Genomic DNA, 14,014 nt, shown 5'->3' on the forward strand with positions numbered 1-14,014 from the left:
GCAACAGGGGAGGAAAGTGCATGTTTATGAATAATTGCACTGGAGACTTTAATCCTGGACACACCAAGCAGTGACATTTGAAACAAGTGGTCTGCAGCTTCTTGTTCTCCAACAGACAATGGCCCGTGAGACAGTGTAATAGGAAAAAAGGCACTGGGAGAACAGATCAGACCTCCATATAACACCTCGTAGAAGTTCCAGATCTATGGTTTCCTCAACTGTAATCAGAAGGGATCTAACGGGAAATCTTTGAATCCAGCTCTAGGTCTACTGATGTGTGCTGTTGTGAAATCCAGAGGCAAAGCCCTTGTCTTTAGTGATGCCCCCAAAAGCCCATGTTAACATTTCAAAACTAGTTGTGTGTGTGTGTATGTGTGTTTTCCTAAATGTTTCAAAAGTGCTACTAGCATGAGAGTGTTGGGTTGTGGAATGATAGAATGTGTGCTTAGCATGTGCAAGGCCCTGGCTTAGAAAGCTCAGCACACACACAGCATCATGAAAAGAGGCTGGAGAACTACTACACATTATGACCATCTGAACAATGTGTGACTACATCAGATATAGCAGGCAGCCCTGCTTCTGGATTGCAGGAGGAGTAAATGTATTGGATGACTGGAGAAATTTGGGCTTGGAATTTATTAGATAGTAATATAAGCAGAGGATCCCTGACCCATCCTGGCAGCAGAAGTGAATGAGTGAGTGCTGGGAAAAGAAGGGCGGGAGGAAAAAATAGAGAAGAGAGAGAACAGTTGATTCAACTTGGGACTACAGCATGGTTGAACCTCCCTGTGCAGAACAACCAGAAACCCTAAATACTCAAAAATCTCATACTTTCAAAGCATCAGATTGATGCTCAAAAAGTCTTGAGTTTTACAGCATTTCAGATTTAGAGATACCCAGGAACTTTCCAGACTTTGCCTTGAGCAACTCAGTGAGATTGCCCAAAAGAAGGAGAGGCAAAGGAGGATTTGCTGAGCCAATTAGAATAATTCCTTAAGTCTTCATGAAAAGTTTTGAAAGCTCCTGCCTCTTGCAGGCTGAAAGTGAATGGATAAGACAGCAGAAAGCAGTGGAGCTGTGAGAAGGGCTGTGCTGACTCTCAGGTGCAAGGCAGGGCAGCTTTGCCATGACATCAGGTCCTCACAGCCCCACAGTGTACACTGTGGAGAGGGCTGGAGCTGAAGAGAAGAGGGGGTTTGCTTGTTAGAGAATAAAGATGAATTGCTTTTTACATAGTGTGGGTTGGAGACAAGTGCGGAGGACATAACCAAAACCACAAGACTTTGGAAGTGATGGGTTGTAGAAATCACATCCTTGGACCCGAGGGAACTAGGGCACAATTACTGAGCCTGGAAGGGATGAGGATAAGTTGGGCAAGTTGCACAAGTAAGAAAGGAGGCGGGAGATGTGGCATCATGAACTTTGTTAACATTAAAGTTCTGTGGAAGAATGACAGAAAACTAAAAGGAGCTTCAAGTAACATGTGTTAGATACTGCTTATAAAAGCTTATCCCTTTAACCACGTAGTACTCTTAATACTTACATTTATCAACCTCTTTTTTATAAATAGTGTTTATCTTTTTATTTAGTTATATCTTACCATTATGTTGTCCATGCAACTGAATTCCTCAGCTATTTGCTTACCATATATGTTTGCTTACCATATAAGTGTAATTTGTTTTGTATGATGGAACCAACCTTTCTTAAATCAGAGTGATGCTAAAACAGTTCCTTAAAGAATGTTAATGGACAATCCCGTGGCATGTGGTTTTGTTTGGGTTTATGTCCTGGCAAGGCGTAAAGGTCCTTGTACCACAGAAAAGAGATGATGGCATTTGCGAAATAAAGTATCAAAACTAGTTTTAAAGCACATATGTCACTTTCCACAAGCATAGTGAAGTGGCATTAAATTTTAGGTCCTTGCCGATTGCTAGAATATGATTAGTGAATTCTTCAATTTACCAACTCATTTCCCTTTTGTCATTTTCTTGGTGAGTCACACCCAGTCTTTAACTCTTCCCACCTACAGGCTCTTCAGCTGGAGAAGATGCCTCCATGGTGTGTGCCATGGCTCTTTCTCTAAGGTCTCTTTCTGTGGATACTCCTACCATGAACCCCACCCCCCAATAACTACATCTTTGACAGTAAATAATGCTTACTTGTGTAGTCTGTTTGTGTCTGAACCTCAGACCAAGTCTTATTTTTGTAACGTTTACTTACTATGCACACTTGCAGGGCAGAGGACAACTTGTAGGAGCTGGTTCTCTCCATCATGTGGAACTCAAGGATCAAACTCGAGTCATCAATTGTGGAGGCAATGCCTTTACCACAGAATGCCCGATTATTCCTTTCATATCTAAGATGATAATTCCTAAAACTGTATGCTCTCAACCCTTCCTTACTTTAATTATATGTTAATTAAAAACCCTTGATCATTTTTACATAAGGTTGCTATTTTTTAAAATTTTTGTTTAGTTTGTTTTCTCTTTTTCTAGCAATACATTAACTTTCTACTCAGCCTTTTTTCATACAGTGTCCCAGATTCCAAGGGTCTGTGTTTCCACACTGTGTTTACAGAAAACTTTTTTTTTAATTCTGTAGACACTAGGCTTTCCCATTTGAAGTTTTCCCCTTCCTGCTCCTGATGTAAGCTCCTATCAGTCTTACCCTACTTCACCTTTGCTAACGCCATGTACATCTAGGTGAATTTGAACCCCGTTCTTTGCTACATGTAGATTAGCATCCATCACTGTAATAAATATCTGTATCGACTTATGAAGAGAATATAAGTATCGACTTATGAAGAGAAAGGGTTTATTTTGGCTTATAGTTTTAGAGGGTCTAGTCTGTAACCAGGTGTATTTGTTACTCGCCTATAATCGGGAAAAACACCTGACTTAATGGAACTCATAGGAAGGGAGGTTTATGTTGGCTCTTAGTTTGAAAGGGATAAGTCCATCACAGCAGGAAATGCGTGGCTACAGGCATGAACGAAGGAGACTCTTCATGTCTGTGCAGTCCAGGAAGTGGGAAGACGGATATGGGCGATCAGCTGTTTTGTTTTGTTTTGTTTTTTTCCCTTTTTATTCATTCTGAGACCTAAGCCCATGGGTTGGTGCCACCCACGTCCAAGTTGAGTCCTCCCCTCAGTAAACTCTGGATATATCCTCACAGACATGCCCTGTTGTGTCTCCCAGGTGATCCTAACTCTGGTCAAAGTGACAGTGAAGACTGACCACAACCAGATGAGCCCCTTACTTGAAGCCTTTCGTGGGAGTACCACATGGAAATGTCAGGGAGTGAGGGGTGAAGCCGAACTGTTCACCCTAAGATCAATAAGTAAAAGAGAGAAAATGGAAGAGGGGTCAGGGTCCCACACTCTCCCTAGGGAATGCCCCCATGTGCATGAAGACCCTCCAGCCTCCCACTAGCAGTACCCCATGGACCGAGGCTTTACCATGTGAATTTTTGAGAGACACTCTCCAAACAAAAGGAACTTGCTTACTGTAAATCCTGCCTCTTAAAAAGATGTGTATCTAACTTAGTTCACTTCAGTAAAAAGCTGCTACCAGCTCCAGATAAACAAATTGAACACAACCCCAAACACTTACTTCTTGCCAACAAGAAAGGAATGCCTGATTTTTTTTCTTTTGGAAGATTTTTTCAACATATATATTTATATAAAACAATATAATATCTGAGCAGTTGAGTAGGTAGGTTAGAGTTATGGATTTTTTAAAACATACTTAACATTTTAAATGAAAGTATATAAAAGTTTTTTTAAAGTGATTAAAGTGTATTATTACTTAGCACATACTTAGAATTAGAGCACCTCTTATAATAAATCATTAAAGTAGTAATTATTTAGTATTGTTTTTAGTCTTTAAGTATTTTCCTCAAATGTAACATGCTGCCTTAATACAATGTTACCTGCTTTTAAGCATTGGCTAGACATCTTTATTCTTGATCAAACATGAACTAATTAATTAATTAATTCGAGACAGAGTCTCACAGTACAGTCCTGACACAGTGTAGAGCTGACTGACCTTGAACCCACAGAGATCCACCTGCACCTGCAGGGGTTAAAGGAAACAGCCATCACACCCAGCTGCCCAGCTTACTCTCATGTTGAAAGGCATCGTTTGACTCTAAATTAAAAGTGTGGGGATTATTCCCTTTAAAGGAAGGATTTTTAAGATATAAACACCGTGTGGCTCCTGAACTCATAGTGATGGCCGAACTCATTATCCAACCTTCATTACAGAGCATCTCTGAAGTGAGCGGGTTGTCGCTGGCCAGCTGGCACTGCGGATGTGTCTGTTTCCGAGGGGAGGTATCTGAGAGGTGGAAGGTGCCTTTCAGCAGCTGGAGAACAGCCACGTTCTGGATTCTGACCAATCTTGACGTTAGGCTGTGAAATTAAAACTATCCTGATAAAACTGACAGATAACCCTCCCAAAGGTACAGAGTCCCACATGCCAACGGTTTTGTCTGACAGCGCTGTCTTTGGTCCTTCTTTAAGTCCGCAAAGACTGAGAGAAGAGTGTCTGAAGCTGTCACATTTGGAAGGAAAGGCAACTCCCGACGTGCGATGTTGCCTTGACCCATCTCTCCCCCTTAGCTTCACATGATGAGACAGTGCTGTTAGCATTAACATGTATGGTGACTCTGTGCTATACTCAAATGCTGTGGAGTCCTGTTCCTCTGTGTCCTGTACTTCTTTGTACAGTCGGTGACTGCATTTGCGCGAATGAATTGTTGTATGGAACACTGTACTTTTCTCTTGACAAGCATTTGTTTTTATATATGTGTGCCCACCACTGTGCAAGGATCTAGATACAGGTACAAGTGAACTCACTGCCCTCACCATTTGCCCTTGCTCTGAGATGCCCTCTCTATCCTGCACACTACTGCTCTACATGTCAGCGCATGTCTTTCTTTGTTTAAAAAAAAAAAAAAAAGATATTTGCCTTGTTGAAAGTCCGAGCGTTTTGTTTTTTGTTTTTCAGGTAAAGCTAACATTTGAAAATGCATATGCCGTGAAAAAGGAAACAGCCCAACCAAAAAAGAAAAAGACACAGGCCTGCACGAATGATTTGGTAAAACTCCTCTGCGGGTTAGAGGCTGATGGTGTTCAGCAGAGTGCCCTGGATGTCCCACACATCACCATGTACCTCACGCTGCAGATCCACTCAGAAGCAGCCAGAGAGGAGGTGTGTTTCTGCTCACATACGCCTAGTAAGGAGGGAGACCTTCCTCCACTTCAGACTTAAAGAAACAGAAGGGAGTTAGCTGTGCCTTATCATGGTCTTCATATCACATATCATGCTATGTATTACATGGACTAATTGTGCCTTATCACTGTTCTCTATGTACCACATGCTATTCTAGGTGTTTTAAAACAAATAAGAGAAACATGGACACACTTTTCAGCTATCTATTCTAAGCAATAGGGAAAGACCAAAAGCTTCCTTCGTGTCCTTTTGTAATGTGAGGCTTGCATTTCCTTACATTGTTTTCTGTCTACTTAATAAGAAATTGAAATGGTAAAGATTAGATTAATTGTAGATTTACTACTTGGTATTTTCTGTGTTCTAAAAAATACATAGACACCCAGCAATAATAATTCTAATTTCTTACACCTTGCTGGCGTATCTTTAGAGCAAATGAGACATTTAAGCATTTATTTTTTAATCCCCCTAAGTTTTGGGGTACTGTCCTGAACCTTTCTAGTTGGGACACTGCTGAGCCCACATGTCATTGCCTATCTTTCCCTGGGAAAGTGTGTGAATGCCTCACAAATAAACAGGTTCCTGTCTGTGGCCAGTTCTACATTAGTATCGTAATTAGGAGAGGTTCTTTATTCTTTCCACACAGAGTGGAAGCTTCTGTAAGTGCAGGCTACTAACAAGGGCTTTAAAAATACAGCTAATTAAGTTGACTGGATGCTGTAGAGCCTGCCAGCCCTTCAGTACCAAGGCTTTTAAGACTACTATGGAGACTTCTTTAAATGGCCTTTTTTCAAACTAGTATGTTACTTTACAATGAAATGTCACAGGGTCATTTCTTTCCCTGAGAGTTACATAATTGATACAGAGCTGGCCTTCAAATTACAAGATTTGGAATGTGAAGACCACAAGATGGAGACTTGCAAAAAGCTAGTTAAAGACTCTTTAAAACAACATTTGGTATTTTGAGAAAATAGAATGGAAGCACTTTTTGGACATGGTTTAAATTTATTAAATCTATATCACAGAAGATTTTAATTCATGTTCGACTTAATTTCTAAAAATAAATAATAAAATTATAATGAAATGCTTTGTAGCTATTTTCACAGTGAAAATTGAAATAAAATTAGAATCATTCTTCAGTATATTAGCAAACATATCCCATAGCATATGTTGAATAACTTCTGTACATTAAATGTTCCTAGTAAGTAAAAGCAGTAGGTGTTCATAATGTATCATCATCATATCTGTGATAATGTAAAAGCTGTGAGTACATGGGCCCCATGTAACTATTTCTCATGCAGCTGTTTAACAACCTTCATAGAGAGAACCAAGGAAAGCTAGGCCAGTGTAATACAACAGGAGTTTAGACTTCCTGCTGAAGCAGTTATAGCCATTGGAACAACTGGAAATTACTCTGAATTCTTCATGGTTTCTATCTAGAAGTTTTAATTTTGCCCAGTTTTAAGTTGCCCTGTGAGAAAAGTAGATGCTGCCTGAGTATCAGCAGGAAGTGAGGCTCACACTGCCCATCTCCATTTTAGGAGTGTCAGCCCACTGCAGGTCCTACTTGGAGAGTCATTATTTCACATTTGTTAAAGCTCTCTGTTTCCCAGAAATAGGTTCTCACTGAAAATGGAAAAATATTAAGCATTTTGTGAATTACCTTATAAATTGGCATTTTACATAATTAAAAATAAAATGTGCCTTGTCATATAGATTAATTTGTGGTGTTTAACCCTCCCAGATTTAAGTCAGAGGCTTTATAATCTTATGATACTTTTTTCTTCCTATTTGTACTTCTTCAGTTTTGTATTCTCACTTTGTAAATATAATTAAGTAACTATTTAATAACATCTTCAAAATGATGGTTCTCTTTTAAGATTCAGTATAAAAGAAATTAAAGACTCTTTGGGGTTCTGGGTAGGGATTAAAGCCTAAAACACTATTTGAAATCAATAATTTCAATTAATTGTGTAGATTTTGGTCTCCTGGCCAGCGTAATCTCTCAACTTACTTTCAAACGTAGCATTTAATATGCTTGTTGAAGTGTTAACATACCAGGCATAGTTCTGTCCTTGTGTTTGAATAAAACTCTGACTAAAGCTGAAAGGATTCCTGTTTTGTTCTTAAGACAAAGTCTGAATTTTCAGGATGCATGTTGGTTGGAGCATCTGGGAGGCTGATCATCTGTTTCCTTTCTCTCACAGCAGGAAATTCTTTACCATTACCCAGTGTCTGAAGCATCTCAGAAACTCAAGAGCGTAAGGGGCATTTTTCTCACACTCTGCGACATGCTGGAAAGTGTAACTGGGACACAAGTCACTAGGTAATAGTGTTTACCTCTTTCTTCACCTTCTCACCTTCAGCTGTGATAAAACGTGTTCCTGTTTGGGGCAGTGCTCTGTTGAGGGGAGGATAGCTGTGCTTTTGTTTCAGCCAAACATTGACTTTATCTAGAGTGTATGTTTTTAATTCAGCTACAGGTCTGGGATTTCCCAGCATCATTTAATTAACACAGTTGGCTGCTGACCCATAGTTATAATTCTTAATGAAAATGTTGTCTTTGAGTTGGCAAAATGGCTGGCGGGTAAAGGCGTTTGCTGTCAAGCCTGTCGGCCTGAGGTCAAACCCTGGGACCAGATGGTGAATTGAGAAACAGACTCCTACAAGTTGTCCTCCAAGCTCCACATTCAAGCTGTGGTTGGTACACATTCGCACATGTGCGCACCACATTGCATACACACACACACACACACACAACGTAATTACTTTAAAAGAAGGTTTTCTTTTTTAAACATGGCATTATTATGCATCTTGGACTCCATGTGTTTTTATTGTGATTATCAAGTCACTAAGCAATATGCTAAATTTTTTACACGGTTAGAAAATACTCTGATTTTACAGTAATGATAGAGAAATGTAGAGTGTGCTTTAGGAGCGATATTCAGAATTCAGTGTCCTGTGAAGGTTGTTTAGTGACAAAAAGACAAAAGTCACAACTCGATTGTTCTGCAGCAGCAGTAGTCAGTGCACAGCAAGTGGCCTTGGGTCCAACTCCAGCACTGAGGGAAGGAAAGGAAGGGAGTCAGGAGGGAGAGGTGGAAGAGCTCCTTAGTCTCTGAAAGAACCCACCCCACACTGATTTCTCAGGCCTGACTTTGATGCTGTAGTTAAGTCATGGGATGAAGATCTCAGAGCGTTTGAGTTTTGTTTTTCATAAAATAAATTATTACAGTGTTTCTACTTTAATATCTAAACTTCATAAAAAGGTTTATTTCAAGTTTTAAGAGCTCCCATATACTGATAAGATGTAGAGTTGGATTATCCAGATTTTACCTTTTGTTTTCCCATCTCCTTGTAAAATTACACTTAAAAGTTTTAGATGTGGGATGTGTAAAATAATGGGAAGAATTTACTTGTTTTCCTAGTAAAAGTTAGGCATAAATCTCTGACTTTTTATGTATAGATAAACTGTTTATATATTTGAAGACAGTAGCATTTGAGACCTCATTTCTTACATAAATTTATGTTTATAAAAACAGCTTATTAAACCTCTCCTTATTTATTTGTTTGTTTATTATTTCATTCATTCATTGCAGGGATCAAAACAGAGTATTCATACCTGCAAGTTAAATGCTATATACCGCTGAGCTATGCCCAGCCTTCCTTTTTATTTATTTATTTTTTTACTGCTTCATTTAGCTATAGTGAATAAATCATACAACATACTCAGGCTTGAAATGTGTCTGTAGGAGCTGGAGAGATGGCTCAGAGGTTAAGAGCACTGTCTGCTCTTGCAGAGGACCCGGGTTTGGTTCCCAGCACCCACATGGTGTCTCAAACCATCTGTAACTGCAGTTCCAGGGGATCCAGTTCCCTCTTATGGCCTCTGGGGCACCAGGTGAGCATGTGGTCACATGGAGGCAGAACAGCCATACACATAAAATAAAAACAAGTAAGTCTGTTTTTATTTTATTTTTGGTTTTTCAAGACAGGGTTTCTCTATACTACCGTTCTGGCTGTCTTGGAACTCTCTCTATAGACCAGGCTGGTCTCCAACCCCGCCTCTGTCTCCCGAGTGCTGGGATTAAAGATGTGTGCCACCACAGCTGGCCAGTTAAGGGTGTTCTTTAAAAATCGTACAAGTAAATAGTTTCAAGTATATTCATAGATATTGGCCATGATCAATTTCAGAACATTTTTATCACCTAGAAAGAAACTCTGCCCCTTTGCAGCCTGTACACCATAGCTCAAGCCGCAGGCACCAAAGCCTTGCTAGCCTTGCAGGGTAGAGCTTTCTGCAGTCGACATTTCAAATGAGTAGAACCATAAGATGAGTGCTTGTTTGTTTTGTTGTTGTTGTTGTTTTTAACATTTTTAAATTCTGTGTGTGTGTCTGTGTGCAGGTTTGTGAGCATTAGTGTAGGGGCCTACAGAGGCCAGAAGCATCATCTTCCCTGAAACTGAAGTCATAGGCACCTTGGCACAGCTGACATGGTCGCTGGGAACAAAACGTGACCTCTGGAAGAGCAGCAGGTGTTGTGAACTTCCCAGCCCTCCCTCTAGCTCATATAGACATGCTTTTTAAAAGAAATTGACGATTTTTGTGTGTAGGTTCGTTCTTTGTCTTTTTCTGTGTGCAGGATAGATGCCATTTTACCTTGTACTTAGATCTCGTCAGTAATGACAAGACATGAGGTAACCATGTGCAAGCAATAAAGACAACTGGGAAAGGCTTTTTGAGAAAGCAATAAATATGTAATGTTTTCTTCAGGGTTCTTTAACAATATGAGTTTCTTGTTGACTATTCATTTTCAAAACTATAATAATATTAGTATGATATAAAAGAGGCTAATATTTGTATAAAAGTGTATGTACTTTTAAACTTTAACATAAAAATAATATTCTGTTTAAAAATACGTTTAATAGTTCATATTTAAAGTGGCACACACTGTGTTCTCTCTATTTCCATAGTTGGTTATTATATTTCTTTTGAGAAGTTATCTAATTGTGTGCAGCTGCGTGAAGTATTACTAAGAATGCATTGCCCACGCATGAAACAGACATACCAACAGCTTCTGACCGTAGCGCTCCGTCTGTTGCCATCAGTGTGCACATGCCGTATCCAGGAGTTCCCTTGAGCTCCTATGTGCAGATGACTGAACTTTCATCACTTGCTTCTATACCCATATCTCATATTGGTCTGTCATCTTTTAGCTAGAATCACCGTTTTCTTTCCTTTGTAATCTCTTTACGTGATCATGTCCACACATGGGCAATCTCAAAGGGTCTATGGAATTAATGAGCTAGGATGGAAACTCTTGTGAAAATTCTAAACTGTGAGTAGCTACTTAAGCGTCAACTAAACATTTCACACATTCCCCAGTTTGAGATAGGGTCTCACTACGTAGCCCGGCCGGCCTGGAACTCACTGTTACTCAAACTGGCTTCTAACTCAAAGCAATCCTTCAGCCATAGCCTCCTGAAAGCCAGGATTGTTGGCATGAAATGATTCTACTTTTGGATGTCTTGGAGGTTTGGAGATAATTCCAAATGTATTTTTGTTGTCACAAAACTCCTTTTCTGTGTGGCAGTTAGGTATGTGCCAAGAAACTTGCTTATTAAGCAATTCGGTTTTTAAATTATACCATGTGTAACGTTTTAAGGATATTTTTATAACTTCATAATAGTTAAAGATATTCTAACCACATCTTGAATTTATGTTTTTCTTAGCTCGTCCCTCCATTTAAATGGAAAACAAATTCATGTTGCTTACTTGAAAGAATCTGACAAGTTGTTGTTAATTGGCCTGCCTGCTGAAGAGTGAGTTGAGAGCTTTTTGTTTACCTTTAAACATTTCTGAAACTTTATTAACAAAATGTAAAATAATTGTAAAATAATTGTCCCATTACAGTTGTGCCACTTTTGTCAAAAAGCAGACTCCTTGTGGTGGGTTCATGATCCCAAGGCACCACACTGGGAAGTTACCTGTGCCTTTGGGGCTGCCAGTACAGACAATACAGAACTAGCTGGGTGGGATGTTTTCTTCCGAAAAGACTTCAAAACAATATGGTTTGGATTTCATGCACCCCCAGCTGGAGAACTTGGAGGTCAAGGCTCAGCACTGTGTCACCAAATGAATCGAACACCTATTTTGCCTAGATGTTCGATTCATTTGGTGAAACAGTGACTCTGCAATGCCTAAGTGACTCCCTACCTCTGGGTGACCATTCACCAGTGGGAAAGAACCCTTTACAGCGTAGCCCACAGCTGACTAAACCGTACACATATATAAGTGTAAAGGCATCCAGCCTCTTTGGGGTCTGTGTCGTCAGATAATGTCACAAATGAGTAACTATATATATATATATTCTTTTTTTTTTAAGAGTTCCTCTTCCCCAGCTAAGGAACATGATAGAAGACGCTGCTCAAACCCTAAAGTTTATGTATGGTTCTTTAGACAGGTAAGTGTTTCTCTAGAGTCTGTGTCGTGTTGAGTCATGGTTCTATTTCTTCCTCTGTGCTTGGCAGTGTCTCTTGCTTGAGAAGCAAGGGTTTTTTGTTGTTGTTTATTCTGATTCCTTGTGATAGTCTCCTCATGCTTTCCTTCTTTCTTTCTTTTTAACTTTTTATTTAATTCAGTTATGAATTAACTTTCGAGACAGGATCTTGCTGTGTAGCTGAGGCTGGCCTGTGCCTTGCTCTGTAGCCTGGGATGGTGAGAACTTGTGCTTTTGCTTCCCGAGCCTCCAGGTGCTGGGACTGTGGGTATGAACCTCCACCCTGGCCTTTAGTGAACCCAGGATGCTGTTTCTACATCATATTCTGTAATGTATCCTGTGAAAACTCACGAAAACCACTAATTCCTACAGGATATAGTAATTACAACCAGTTCTATGTTATGATATTAGTAGCCAGTATATACCAGTAATAGGTTTTCTCCACCAACAAAATAAGCCAGTTCAAGCCGAATGAGAAGTATAAAAGCAGGTTTATTTGGGATAATTCTCTGGCAGGTTCACTGGTCTCAGAGAATGGTGCCAGGGAAATCACCGTGCACACAGGGAGACAGGGGAGGAGCAGAAAGAAAAAGAGAAAACATGTATTTAGAGAAGAGGAACATGGAGGTTGGGGGGGAGAGAGAGAAAGAGAGCATGTGTTTAGAAAAGAGGAATGCAGGGAGGGAAGGAGAAAGGTAGAGATCTGGGTGGCTGAGGGGGCCCTTTTATCCATAGCACGTACATATTTAATGCACCTGGCAGCAGCAGGCAATGATGTAAGCAGTCGCTAGGTTCCTGAGAGCAGCCCAATGGAAACGCCTGTATACTAACAGGTTCAGGGTTAGGAGGCCTGGGTTTGAAGTCCAACAACTGGTTCTTTTCTTTAAAGGCAAATATAGCATGTTTCTGTGTGACATAGACAAGAGTAAGATTTTAAAGTAAATTTTTGTGTTTTCTTTGTGATTTCACTATCCCAAAATGTTTCTGTATTCAAAAAGAAAATGTAACTTAAAATGTGCATTTAGCTGAGCATGATGACTCACATCTGTAAACTCAGCATTTTGAGAGTCTGAGGCAGGAGGATTACCGTAAATACAAGGCTAGCCTAGGCTACCTAAGGAGTTTCCAGGCCAGTCTGAGGTATAGATCTTGTCTCAAAAAACAAAATAAATAAATCCAGCACAGTTAGTAGAAATCAGAGACACAGTGTGGAATGTTAAGATGGCCTGTGTATTCCTCTGTGTAGTCTCTGTAAAACATGAATATGCATTCCATTTTATGCAAACACTCCGCCTTTTTTCTGTTTTTTTTTTTATTCTTTGTCAGTTTCGTAATTCTGTAGTTATACTCAGTCTTCTTTACTCTGTCACCTCCTCCTACTCCTTTCCTCCCAACAAGACCCCCTCCCACTTTCATGTCTTTTGTGTGACCCATTGAGTTTATTAGGGTTGCCCGCATGAACATTATTGAGGAGTATTTACCGGAGCATGGGCAGCTTATTAGTGCCTACACCACCAAAGAAGCCATTGTCTGCCAACAGTCCCTCAGGGACACCTCCCCGTTCGTGATGAAATGTCTCCAGGCCCAGTCTTATACCGGTCTTGTGCAGATAAGCATAGCTGTAGCAAGTGCACGAGTGCAGTGGCCCTGCCACATCCAGATGTCTTTCTGCTGCATGGCTCTGACTCGCACACTCTCCTGACGTGTCACCTAAGCCCTGGAGGGATGATATAGATGTCCCTTATAGGGTCAAGCACTCAACTGTCACTTATTCTTGGCACTTTAGCCTGTTGTGGGTGCTTCTTGGTGTTTAACCTTATAATATAATGTGATACATATTTCTTGATTTAAAGGAAAAAGTTTGAGGTAACTACTAATCATCTGAATGAACAAAATTATGACTGGAAAATTTTTTTCTTCAGTGGGATTTCTCCAGGTTCTAGTGCCTCAGGGGCCTATGTTGTTAAAATGATGGAAAATCCCAACCATTCTATTTTACCAGTAAGGACTCAGGAGCCAGAGTCATGGGTTGAAAACCTGCTAGCTCAGAGAGGCAAAGAAAGCACCCAACTGATCTTCCTTCTCAGCTCCGGTCCAGATGGAAAAAAACCAAAAAGCTCACTAGTACAACTGACAGCCCAGGAAGAAAAGGCAAAAACAAAACAAACAAAAAAAAAAAAACCTAAGGCTGAAGGCTTGCTAGAGTTCAAAGACCAAAAAGCCAGGGAATTGAGGAGCTGAAGCCTAAGCTAAAGCCAGAGCTTGAGCTAAAAACCTTCTTCT

At 40.1% G+C, this 14,014-nt stretch overlaps 1 protein-coding gene across 3 annotated transcripts in view; it reads left to right on the top strand.

Annotated features, from left to right (window-relative positions):
* The window catches only part of Intu (inturned planar cell polarity protein), a 69,766-nt gene that overhangs the window by 28,891 nt on the left and 26,861 nt on the right, over window positions 1-14,014 (top strand). For 2 of the 3 annotated variants that reach the window (XM_060378255.1, XM_021664891.2), the window contains exons 4-7: window positions 5,010-5,213; window positions 7,439-7,557; window positions 10,965-11,054; window positions 11,618-11,695. In XM_060378255.1, the coding sequence (XP_060234238.1) occupies window positions 5,010-5,213; window positions 7,439-7,557; window positions 10,965-11,054; window positions 11,618-11,695 (491 nt within the window). The remainder of the gene's footprint in view (window positions 1-5,009; window positions 5,214-7,438; window positions 7,558-10,964; window positions 11,055-11,617; window positions 11,696-14,014) is intronic. The other variant, XM_060378254.1, reaches the window with a different exon arrangement.

Source organism: Meriones unguiculatus, chromosome 2, assembly GCF_030254825.1.
Source record: "Meriones unguiculatus strain TT.TT164.6M chromosome 2, Bangor_MerUng_6.1, whole genome shotgun sequence".
Taxonomy (NCBI): Eukaryota; Metazoa; Chordata; class Mammalia; order Rodentia; family Muridae; genus Meriones; species Meriones unguiculatus.